At 43.9% G+C, this 12,430-nt stretch overlaps 1 protein-coding gene across 2 annotated transcripts; it reads right to left on the bottom strand.

Annotated features, from left to right (window-relative positions):
- Window positions 1–775: 775 nt before the first annotated feature.
- Window positions 776–11,849, bottom strand: TRAPPC3 (trafficking protein particle complex 3). 2 transcript variants are annotated; one of them, XM_029571829.1, is made up of 6 exons: window positions 11,460–11,849; window positions 9,245–9,292; window positions 7,062–7,159; window positions 5,999–6,098; window positions 5,547–5,729; window positions 776–2,652 (listed from the first exon to the last, which is right to left on the bottom strand). In XM_029571829.1, exons 1-6 carry the CDS (start codon window positions 11,499–11,501, stop codon window positions 2,533–2,535), a joined length of 591 nt encoding a protein of 196 aa, XP_029427689.1. In that variant the 5' UTR covers window positions 11,502–11,849; the 3' UTR covers window positions 776–2,532. The 2 variants fall into 2 exon arrangements, with proteins under 2 accessions (XP_029427689.1, XP_029427690.1); XM_029571830.1 differs by lacking the exon at window positions 9,245–9,292 and having other exon boundaries at window positions 11,460–11,646.
- Between the last annotated feature and the right edge of the window lie 581 nt (window positions 11,850–12,430).

Genomic DNA, 12,430 nt, shown 5'->3' with positions numbered 1-12,430 from the left:
ACAAAATCCCTAGCTGCATAAACAGTGCAACAGTCAATGTTAGCTGCACCTTGCTTACAGATTTTGCCAAAGCCTGTATTTTGAGGGGAAAAAAAAGCAAGCCCAATTACCACACAAATACTGCATGAAAACAGCATCCAGGGGCACAGTGAACGTGTGGCCAAAAAGAAGGCAGATACTGCCACTGCCAGCAAGCAGAGAACTGCTTAGGCCTCTAGCTGTTCTCTACTAAGGAAATATTTCTTCACAGAGAGGGTGGTAGGTGCATGGAACAGCCTCTCGGCAGAGAATTCAAGGCGACCTTGGATAAGTCGAGATGAGAGAAAAGAAAAGCCAGCGATCTAATAAAGTCTCTGGTATTGCAAGAGGAAAAGATAATGGGTAGACCAGGCAGGACCAATAGTGCTGCTAGTTGTACTCACCAAAAATTCGGGGAATATTAAAAAAAAAAAACAAAAAAAAACCACCACCCAATATTTTTTTCCCTACTTACCTAGAAGGTGTGGCACTCGAATTCTTTCAAAGGACAGTGAGACACTGCTTCATGGGAGCAATAAGTCTAATTGGTGGCAGGCACAGCCGGCTGCTGAAGCACCAGGTCTCTGAAGGTAACGAGCTCTAAAGGACGATGCCAAAGCGGCTCTTACTATATTATCCATGCAGCAGCAGCAACTGGCTACAACTTCCCTGGGCAAAGGAGCCACAGCAATCAGCACCCTGCCATGCCCCTGATGGAAGTTCACACCTGTTCAATAGGATTTTCTCTTACAAAACAGAAGAGTCAGATACTTTAATATTCTCCCCAACATTACAAGCAACTTATAGATAAGAAAAGAGCCAATAACAACGTAATCCTTACAAAAGACAATGTGTTAGCTCAAGCTGCAAATATGAGTAGAGTCTTAGGTACACAGAAAACGTGTCTGTCTGCTTCCTAAATTACCTGCGGATGTTTGCTCTCTGCTACTTCTCCTTTCTGGGCTTACGGGGTGAGCTCACTGCATTAAAACTCCCATCACTGCAGCGCGTCAGTGCCCGGTGAAGGACTGGGGCCAGGTGCAGTAGTCATGCTGGTACTGAAGAAAACTTAAGTTCTTTGCTCTATGGTTTTGTTTTTTTTTTTTTTTTATATTTACATTTTTATTAACCATAGCGCAATAAACATCAAATCCCCTTCAACGTAGGGTACTTATAAACATCATGAAAATGGTACAGACACTTAATGCTCTTTGCTCTATGTTTAATTGGCCAAAAATCAGGCTTAGCCAAGGCCGCTGATGCCCGTGAGCTTTCACAGCCATAGAAGCAGGGGCCTTAGACGTGCTCACCAGCAGAAGGAAGCAGCGTGGGTTGGAGAGCTCCTGTAATATCTCCATAGCACTTGTGCTAGCCCTAACCCAACGTGTACAGACAGCAGGAGGAAACAAACATGACTTTAAGGTACAGGAAGAGAAAGAGCATTATTTGGTACTAATTGTTCTCATGCAGTAAATTAGACAACCGAGTTCCAGAAACAGATGTGTGTAGCTGACTACCAGGAAAGGAAACAGGCTGAGAACTATTGTGTCCCTCGAAACGACTCAGCTATGCTGCTGCCAATAACAGGAATGACTACACCGAAACAGCACTTGTACATAATGACTTCATCAAAAAGCAGGCAGCCAGCACTAACCCTCTCTGCCTCACTGGCTCCAAATCCGGCCCTCGACACCTGCACCTCCCTCAATGTCTGATTTTTCACAGATTACAAAAGCAAGCTGGTTTTTAAACCAAACTTAACTACCCTTGGTGGATATTTTAAAACTAGACCTGATGGAGGCTCTTGAGGACAGCACTGGGGACCCACAGGAGCTCTTCCTGAAATGGAGCATGGATAGAGTCCCAAACTGCTATGGAGACGGAAAATACTGAAGAGCTGCACTTCCTGCAGGGTATATGTACTGGGGCTGACGTCAGATTGATATCTGATCCGTCTCCAACTGCTATCAGGAGCACACTATACCCATTGGTCCCGAGTCCACCTGCTACACGCTAGGAAATGGAGCAGAGTATGATTTAGGATCTGATCAAACAAAATGTAAGAAACTGCAGGAGAAAGTCAGATCCCTCTTTAGATGCTACCCAACGTGTGCAAAGCAGAAAACCACATTTAACTTTCCTGGGCTCTGCTCCGCACTGAATAATGAGAAGGGGGGAAGGTCCCATTTCCTCTGCTCCTGCTGCTCAGTCATTGTCTGTCATTTGGGCAGGATGCACTGCCCATTAACAATCGAAAGCACTTGGGTTTTGCCACAACTCAACTTTTGTCTTTGAAATAAACAAAGGACAGAATGTAATGTCTCCAAGAAAATGTGAAAATGGGAGCTGTTCATGTTATTCCTGCGAGAAGCATTCGGAATCCTTTACAAATATCATTTTATGTAAGAAGAATAACATCTTAAATAAACAGTCAGCAGGTTGTACAAATCTTAAATTACAGGGGAGGGGGGCCGGAACTGGAAGGCATCTCGCCCTGCAGGTGGCACCACAGGGTCACTCCTCGCCTGCAGGAAGGTTATCCTCAATCCTTCGGATAAAACGCATTCTGATCTCCGTTACACTGTCCCCTTTTAACGTGTCCTGAATAAACTTCACATCAACAGCCATCTGCACCTGGAACGGGAGATAAGAGGATTAACGTGGCTTCTTCTCACGAGCACCAGGCCGTGACGCCCCAATCAGCAGACTCCATGGAATCTTTCCGTCATGAATTCCCCGATCGCCCCTAAGTTTTCATGAAATCACAAGAAACCCACAGATACTTGCTGCACCGATTCCAGTATCTTCCCAGGCATTTAACTCATGTCTGTCTTACAAAAAGAACACAATAGGCCATGAGAAAGTATTTATCATCAAACTGTCCTACATAGGAGGCTCATAAATACAGCCTGGGGGTGGATTAGACGCTGGTTGAGGGGTAGGAGTTCAGAACATAGTGGTAAATTTATTTTATTTTATTTATTTGCAGCTTTATATACCGACATTCGTTTAGTAACATCACAACGGTTCACAATCATCAATGTTTAGCAACAGTGCTAAGAAATTAACGGGTAGCAGCAGTACTTTACAATTGAATAATTTAACTTTATAGAGTAGTGACAACGCTTTACAATAGATTTAACTTAATAAGAATTTAACTTAATAGCACTAAGGAGAGATTAACGTCATAGAGTAATGACAAAGTAAAGAAGTCTAAATACCATAGGGGAAGTAATCATAAGAAACTAATCTAATGGAAGTACATCAGATATTATATAACAGCAGCAGAGTGAAGCGTATTCTGCACATCCTAGAGAATGTTAAATGCATAGCACTGAGCCTAGGAAAAAGAATGAAAGAGTGCAGCGATAACAAACGAGTGCAGACTAAGGCATAGGACGTGCTAGAGAGGGAAGTGTCAACTGAATAAGAGAGAGGCTGAGGGTTAGGTTACAGGAAAATGATCTTAGGGAAAGGGGGAGGGAAATAGGGGAGAAAATGGCAGAGGTGCAATAGAGAAGAACTTATGTCAAAGTTTGAAAGAAAAGCAAAGGATTATGTTGAAGGAAAGAAGGCAAAGAAGAGGGCTGGTCCTGTTCAACATCTTTGAGAATGAAAGTGTGGAGGGATTAGCAGGAAAAATTGAGGGTTTTTTTTTAATGGATGATACAAAGATCCACAACATAAGTGCACACATCAGTGTTTCCCCAAACCCTCAGTTAATATATGCAAGAGATCTCCAATGGATGCAAATCTCTCTCTTGCACATTCAATGTGACAGTCTTGGGTAGGTGTAGGCCTCGTTCAGAAACACCGGTGCACATGCATGCGGAAGGAAATGGAACGAGAAGTGAATTAAGAAAGCTTGGACAACTGCATTGTGGGTACAGAAATCCAAAAGAACGATGCACCTTGGGGCGATTACATCCAAGGACTTCAAGTTAGGGAAACAGTACAAGGAGGAGGCCGATGCTAGGGTGCAAAGAAAGAGATGCTTCTCGAGCTGTACAGGTCATTAGAGAGTCCCCGGGAGTATTGTGCCCAGTTCTGAAGGCTTTACAGAGAAAGGGTCTGCATTAGAAGCCCTATGAGCTGAGACTTGGAAATCTAGACGTGCCTACCCTGGAGGAGAGGAGAGGCATTCAAATACCTGAAATACCCACTCAAGGGGACTCTGAGCTGGAAGACTGTGAGCAGCACTGTCAGGAGATATATTTTCATGGAAAAGGTGGTGGAGGATAAACAGTAATGGGATTTAAGAGGGCTTGAGATACGCACAAAGGAGTCCTATTTATTATTATTTTATTTATATTCCACTTTTTGCCACTTCAAAGTTGCTAAAAGCAAAGAGACAGGGAAAAGTGTGACCTAGTGGCATACGTTTGGGTTTTTATGGGGTTGTGCTAGACTGATTTAACAATCAGCATTGAGGCTGCCAGAACAAGTAGCAAAATGGTCAATATTAAATGTTAGAAACACAGGCAGCCACATGACCAGATCAGCTCGCTGCTGGGTCTGTCTGGCAGGCTGCAAGTACTGTAATAACTAGAAGTCCTAGCAGAAGTACAGCTGCAAACATAGCCAGGTTTGTCTGGCAGGAGACCAGACGTTTGGGCAACAATCACGTTAGTATTGCTGGATATTTACATTACTACATTGTGGTTAAAACTACTGAACAGTTAACTGGTAATTAAAGCCTTAATGATTAGTGCATTAGCAGTTTAATTTTAGCTGTCGGGCTACGGCTCACTTCAGCACTTTCCAGCTGGCCGTACGGTTCCTGTATCTGCCCCACATTTTGGCATATTTTGACTGCATGCCCTGGGGAGAGAAGGCAGGTCATGCAGCTGCCTTCAGCCTTATTGCTTAGTTAACTCTCTAAATTTCAGAAGCTCAAACTGTTAACTTTTTAAAAAATGACATTCGTAGAAGAGAAATGAGAAAGATGAAGTGCAGCAGGGGGATCCTGCATGCTCATCTACCTAAGCGAAGGAGAACCAGGTAGGAAGAGGAAACAGACTATGCTAGGTGAGCTGCGATCCTGCAGGTGGCTGAGTCACATACTATGGCTGGCAACTGGGGGTGTATCCCCAGCAGTGTGGACAGGAGAATTTGGCAGGCTTGATGCGTCACTCGCCCTTTTTCTGCTGGCATTTATTAAGTCACTATGTACAGATGTCAGGAAAATAAATGTTTCCATTAAAAGCAACCTGATGTTAAGATTCAGTCACTGTTTTAAGTGCATTGAAAGAGATCAGAGGGAAACAAAAGTAAATAGAGCAGATATGGTCAGAGAGCTCTCCTCTTTATAACATGTCCCATCACTGGAGGGGACACGTTTATTTATTACACCATTTCCAAGGTGTTCAAGGCAGATAACAGTTATAATACATTTTAAAGAAACACACAGCACTATAGAATATGGGCAACAGACCTGCTGCCCAGAAGCAGGATCAGGAAATGTTTCCATCCCCACTGCTGACTATCAACTTAAAAAAAAAAAAAAAAGGCAAAATGTCAAGTCTTACCATTTCCAGAGCACCCCGCAGCACCCCACATAAGAGGTTAGAGTAAATGAGCGATGAATGGTTATCCGGAAGCTCCACAAAGTCCACCAGAGGGTTATTTTCCAGAATCATGGAGAATTCGTCCCCTGCAGGGCTCCAGTTTGTGATGTTGGGAGTTACTCCCAGATACATCTTAAACGCCACCTGTTTGTACATACACCAGGAGGAAGATTAGTGAATAACCATCATCAACTTTGCTGCGCTGCTGTTCAAATGAAGGAGAGTGAGGACTGGAGAACTGAAAATTAGTTTCCTATGAACCTGGTCCAGCAGAAACTTTCAAGTGCCTTTTTGCTCTCACTCAGCAGTGGCAGAGCCTTAGCTCTGCCCCGAGCACACATCTGTAACAGAGGAGGCATTATAGGATCTAGCAAGAAAAGAGAACGCAGGCAAACCTCTGGCTGTATAATTACCTTAGCAATGACGTCAGCAGTTTCCCGGAAATCATGGCACCTTCCTACATTTGACCGAGCCAAAAAATCTTCTATTAATCGAACGCCTATGTTATAGCCCCTGCAATGACAATAACAGACTTGAAAAATGAAGCACAATTTAGATGTTTCAGAGCCCTTAGCCACTGTGTGAAATTCTGCCTGATGCACCCCTGGAACTTCCCAGTAACACACTTTCAATATCCCTGGTCCCTTCATCCACTCACTTCTTCCATCAAGGCCAGTTCTGGGGGGGGGGGGGGGGGGGGGAGAGGTAGCAAATACCTGGGGCTCTACTTCTAAGCTGAACGATGTCACAGGGCACATGACACTTAATTTTTGCCCTGTGCCCCCACTGTGTCCAATACCATCTCTGTTCATCAAACCGCTGGTCCTACGCAAGTCACCTGACCACTCCTATCCCACAACATAACATGTATGTTATGTTGTGGGATAGAAATAATAATAATTTAATGCTATACTCCCCTTTATATCTCCCCCCCCCTCAATTACTTTCTTGTTAACATGTTATTTTTGTTCTATGTTATATTTGTTCGATGTAAAGCGCCACCCCAGGCGCCTGTTTTGCGTTACACTGTGATCCGATGTGATATCATTGATGAATGTCGGTATATAAAAAAACTTTAAATAAATAAATAAATGTACTGTCTCCCTCACCCAGGCACAATGCGCTGCTGTCTTCCTGCACTGCGACACCAACAATGCCCCGTCTCCTCCTGCCTAATCCCCTTACACTAAGCATTTCCTCCTACCCTGCATACGTCAAGGCAGATTGCTCTTTTCTGAAATATCTATGCATTGTAAATAAGATTACGCATTGTGCTAAATATCTTATAAAGTGTATTCCCTGTAAGCAGTATTTTAACATTTGTCACACAAATGTTCATGCTATGCATTCTTAGTCAAAAGAGTTTTAAGTAATTTTAGCTGTGGCGTTATCAAAACATTGTGTTATATATCCTGACATCTGAATTCACATGCCATTGCACACAACAGAAACAAACAAAAAAACCCTCCTGCTTACATCTTGTCCAGCTGTTTATTTACGTCCTCGTCATTCTCATAATCTCTGCACAGTTGGGTGACCAGAGCGCCGTAGGTCAGTGTGAACAGCTCGGAATTCTAGGCAGAAGTGAAAAGAATTTGCTATTAAATGCACAGAAAGCTCTGAAATAGCTGTAAGATTGTTTGCAGTCTGCAAAATGCTTCTGGTATAAAAGGTCTTCCGCAGCACAGATGAAAAATGACAAACTTAATGCAGGTTTCTAATCCAAGCTAGACACAGAGTACAGAGTACCTTCTGCAGTGATTTTAGTTTGTGTGTTTCAGACTTCTACCATCTCACAAACTACTACAGCCTGATCACAAAACCCTCCTGTCCCTCTTATAAAAGATAAATCTAAACTAAAAGTTTAGTCTCCAGCTTTTAATGCTAGCCTTCATAAAATTCTGACACACTCATTCGGGCCGATAAAGTAAAAGTCGTGGGAGATTTAGTATCGGCCCACATGCAAATGAGGGCCCGCGGTAAAAAGAGGCGTCCCTAGCGCGACGGCTGTCAGTGAGTTTGACAGCTGACGCACAATTTTGCCGGCATCGGTTCTCAAACCCACTGACAGCCACGGGTTCGGAAACCAGACGCCAGCAAAATTGAGCATCCGGTTTTCAACCCGCGAGCCACGGGCCGGTTTTACATTTTTTTTTTTTTTTTAATTATTTTTAACTTTTGGGACCTCTGACTTAACATTGCCATGATATTAAGACGGAGGGTGCATAGAAAAGCAGTTTTTACTGCTTTTCTGTGCACTTTCCCGGTGTCCGGAGAAATTAACGCCTACCTTTGGGTAGGCGCTGATTTCTTAAAGTAAAATGTGCGGCTTGGCTGCACATTTTACTTTCTGTATGGTGCAGGAATACCTAATAGGGCCATCAACATGCATTTGCATGTTGCGGGCGCTATTAGTTTCAGGGGGGTTGGACGCGCGTTTTCGACGCACTATTACCCCTCACTGAATAAGGGGTAAAGCTAGTGCGTCGAAAACGCGTGTCCAAACGCGGGTTAACAGTGCTCTCCGCCGGAGGGCACTGTACTGTATCGGCCTGATTGTACATTAATGATTCTCAGTCAGCTATCATCATATTCTTAAGAGTGCTGCAGCAGACCACAAAGCCAAGCTGAACTAGTGTGCTGCTTTAATCAGGTCATTTAGGTTACCCACGCCTGGAATAATATATCAGAAATAAGATGAAGGGAGCAAGTAAGGGCAGATTTCCTTTTACAAACAGGAAAGTAAAGTGTGCCATGCTGCTTCCGACCTAAGGTCCATCAAGCTCAGCATCCCGTCTCCTACAGTGGCCAATCAGGGTCACAAATACTCAGCAGATTCCAAAGAGCAGATGCAATTCCTGGTTGCTCGCTCCCATGGAAAAGCGGTGGCTTTTCCCCGCGCTAGCAGGTTAATAATCAAATTAAGAACTTTTCTTCTAGGAAAGCCTCCAAACCCCTTTTAAACCCAGCTATGCTAGATGCCTTAACCATATCCTCTGGGAACAAACTGCACTGCTAGTTTGTGCATGGAGTGGAAAAATACTTTCTTCCATTTGTTTTAAATCTTCATAAAGTGGGCCCCTAAGTCCTAGCAATATCTGACAGGGATGTGCATTCGTTACATGCGTACCTCGCAGACTTTATAATACACGCAAAAAAAAAAAAAAAGAGGGCAGTATGCGCATAACTCTTAAAAATACACGCCTCCTATCCCTTTTTACCCGGGTGCTATGAAGTCCGCAAGGTACGCGGGTCCCGCCAAAACGCATGTAACGAATGCACATCCCTACTACCTGAAAGGGTAAATAACTGCATCACACCACTCATGATGTTATACATCTCCATCATACAGAGAGAATCGTCATGTTAGAGGAATCGTCAGCTATGAAATAAAAGCGATTCTGTAGATGGTTTAACCATCTTCTCTCTCCTTTAATCATCATACTTTCTCACATAAACAATCCCTGATCTAAAGCCCACACAAACTGCAACAAAAGTTATTTTTTCACACACTGCAAGGTAGATAACCTTTTCAATTTTATCTGACATGTCAATTTGTAACTCAGACCACAAAATGTCTTGGGTGGAATTCATTTTACAATATTTAGAAATATGGTGAAAAACTAATTCTCAGACAGAGTAAGAAGCCTATCACCTACCATGAGATGCATAGATGCAGAAGGTGAAATGAATGGCAAATACCAATACTACAGAATGAGAGCAGCAGGCAGGCAGAAGGGAAAAAGACACCAGAATTAAGTGAGAGGCACTGAACACCACATACAAAACAGCAAGTGTGCACAAACTAGAACTGAAAGCACAAGAGACAAGAAAGGAGCTTGGCTTCGGATAAATCAAGCTTGGATTTACTGAAAGGGGACGAATACAAGAACATAAACCCTTCATTTTTAAAGTGCTATTTAATACTATTTTATTTCAGGTTATAATTTATTATGTACTTTTGTATTATGTTATGTTTTTATAAACAGCTATGACTTATGTTGGAAAAATGATGGAATAAGATAATGAACTAGACACTTTACACTCTAGTAGAGAGACAGTCTGAAAGTGCTCTGGGGCAAGAAATTGAGCCCACATACTTTACGGTTAAACATTTCTCTGTGGATCGGGCCTTTAGCAATTGTTGTCATTATTTTAGGCACAAAATAGGAAAATTACAGGCCCTGTTTGGCTTATGGAAGTGTCACCTCCATTGTACATTTTAAGCGCCTAGCTATATACGTTACATGCCAAACTGAATACTGGTTGGAAGAATGTATGCATTTCAACCTTCCTTGCAGGCTCTGTTTAGAGGACAAGTTCAAATACTATGGGCCATGTCTTGTGCTCTTAAGAAACTGCTCTACCTTCAATCATATTTCAAGGATATACACAATTTTTATACATTGACAGGACTGCCAAAAATTACTTTAAAATACAGGTATTACTAAATATCTCAACGACAGCAGGCCGGGATTTAGGCATACATAAAACAGACGATTGCCTAGGGCACCAAAACTGAAAGCACTAAATGCTGGGGATGTGCATTCATTTCTTCCGTTTCAGTGGGTATGTGCGTACCTCGCCAATATTATAGTACATGTGAAAAATGGAGACTATGCGTGTATTTTTATACTGAGCTATGCGCATCATATCCATTTTTTTTTACATGTACTAGAAAGTCAGTAAGGTACGTGTACCCGCCAAAATGGAAGAAACAAGTGCACATCCCTGCTAAATACCCAGACCAAAGAGGAGCCAATTCCTGCTTATTTGAAGGTTGGGGCACTCAGACTCTCTTTTGGTCCTGCTTATGGGCGCAACATTTTAAACCCAGCCTTGAATAGAGAGCAGGAATTTCACTTTTTCTTTATTACATAGCCCAAAAAACTAATTAGATCTCAATTATACAAGCTCCCTAATTTCCCATATGGAAAGTGATCTCAAAGAGGGGTATTGTGCAAAAAGACTCTACAACAATTTTCACAAGCTTAAAAATGGGCTCAAGTACTTTATATGGTAATGCACACCCCTAAAGATGCCTCTCATACTTTAGGACCAACATAAGAATAACTTGTAATTCTTGTAGTACATGGGCTTTCTTTATCATCTATCGAGTTTACTAAATGTGAAGGGCCATCTGGGGCTCAAAAGCTCATTTATTTTATCATCTTCAAATAATTTAGTATAGTTTATTGACTTAATGAATCACAATTCTTACAGTAAACTTATGCAATGTACAATAAAATAGGAACTAAAATGAGATATAGTATAACAAATACAAATCAGTTGAATGTACAATAAACATGAAAATAAAAGTTATACTGCAATAAAAAGAAACAACATTGAAAACAAGATAAAATATACAGAAAACAAAATCAAGTCAATGTAAAAAAATAGTAATGAAGAAAAAATAAACAAATACATGTATCAGAATAAAATGAGCTTAAAGAAATAAAGTCTTACAAATAAACTTTAGCAAACAACCAAGTCTTGAGCTGTTTCCTAAACAACTCAGTCCTTAGGTTGGCTCAAACGAATGATCAAGTCTGCAGGTTTCTCCAGGTCCAATAGGACTACTGAAGCTGCAGGCTACACTTTAGGCCAAGGGCTCTCAAGTCCGGCCCCCAAGGGCCACACACAGGTCAGTTGGCCCGGGCGCAAGCATTAGACTTTGGCCGGACGCATGCAAGCTCAGCGGATGAACGCGCACCACGGCCCGAGCCCCCGCTCGCTTTCTTAGGCCTTGCTTTTCGCGGGGGCTGGGGAGGAAGGGAAAGCAGGGACAGAGAGCCGAAACCCAAATTACTGGCCCGGCCTCCAGGCTGCGCCAGGCCTTCCTGCGGCCACCGCCGGCGACCCTGAGGACGTTACCATTTTCTTGCTCTCGGTGCCGCGATTGCTTTGCCTCGACATGTCGCCCGCCTATCGCGCCCCTCGGCCGACGCTTCCAGTCCCCCGGAGCCGCGGCTCCTCTGCCCCTCACCAGCGAGGCGGGCTGCCGGACCCAACACCACCCGCTGCGCATGTGCGCCGAAGCGCGCGGGCGCCTGGGATTCCTCAGCGCGGGGCGCTTCGGGAGCTGTAGTTACCGGCCGCCTCCTCAGCCTCTGGGAAACATGGAGCCGATGGCGGAAGACACTACAAGTCCCGGCGGGCGTCGCAGAGGCGAGGAGTAGTGGTGCGGCCAGCGACTGGAGACGGTAGGTGGCGCCTAAAGCGCGAAGAAGCGCGAGTGGCGTCCCCCTCGGGATGTGAGGGTTTAACGCAACTTCTTGTTCCTCTTCCTTTTGAGGTGTTTTGCTTCCAAAAAGAATAAAAGATGGCCCGCACGCAGGACATGGGCGACCCCCCCCCTTCACCCAGTCCTCATGGTCTACGCTTGCTGCACATTATACCCAGATTCCAGGTTCCGGCTTCCGGAGCCTGAGGGTGGGCTGCGGCCGCCCCCTCCGAAGGACAAATGTATTCAGCTCTTTTCCCCCCCCCCCACGTGGATGTAAATGGGAAAAATCCGTACTGCTTCTGAACCCAAGGCACTTTCTGGTGCGGCAGAAAAAGGCGCCCGGATAACCGGGGAGGGGAGCTGCGCTTGCATCCTGGCTTGCTTGTATGGTGCTCCGTCTGCTCCCTAATCCCGGGGTCTCAGCCCTGCGCTTCCGAGGCCTGGGATTCACAGTAACCAAAATCGAAATCTTAGCTGGCAAATCTATCAGATGAATGTTCATTACCGAGATCCTGAACACAAGGCCCAGTGTTTGTAGTCCTATGAGCACCGCAGTTGAGAACCCTCTGTTTTTAAGTGGAGGTGATTGGGGATAGTATAAGAACACAAGGCTTGCCAT

Source organism: Rhinatrema bivittatum, chromosome 11 (assembly GCF_901001135.1).
Source record: "Rhinatrema bivittatum chromosome 11, aRhiBiv1.1, whole genome shotgun sequence".
NCBI lineage: Eukaryota > Metazoa > Chordata > Amphibia > Gymnophiona > Rhinatrematidae > Rhinatrema > Rhinatrema bivittatum.
This window is presented reverse-complemented; position numbering and strand designations above follow the sequence as displayed.

What these genes read in the sequence shown, in the direction of transcription:
- TRAPPC3 (XM_029571829.1), bottom strand. Translation starts at nt 11,501, where the DNA reads ATGTCGAGGCAAAGCAATCGCGGCACCGAGAGCAAGAAAATG. An exon ending in CTGCTGACGTCATTGCTAAG is followed by an intron (nt 5,730 to 5,998) that starts GTAATTATACAG and finishes ATGTACAAACAG; the next exon opens with GTGGCGTTTAAGATGTATCT. An exon ending in TGCGGGGTGCTCTGGAAATG is followed by an intron (nt 2,653 to 5,546) that starts GTAAGACTTGAC and finishes CTCCCGTTCCAG; the next exon opens with GTGCAGATGGCTGTTGATGT.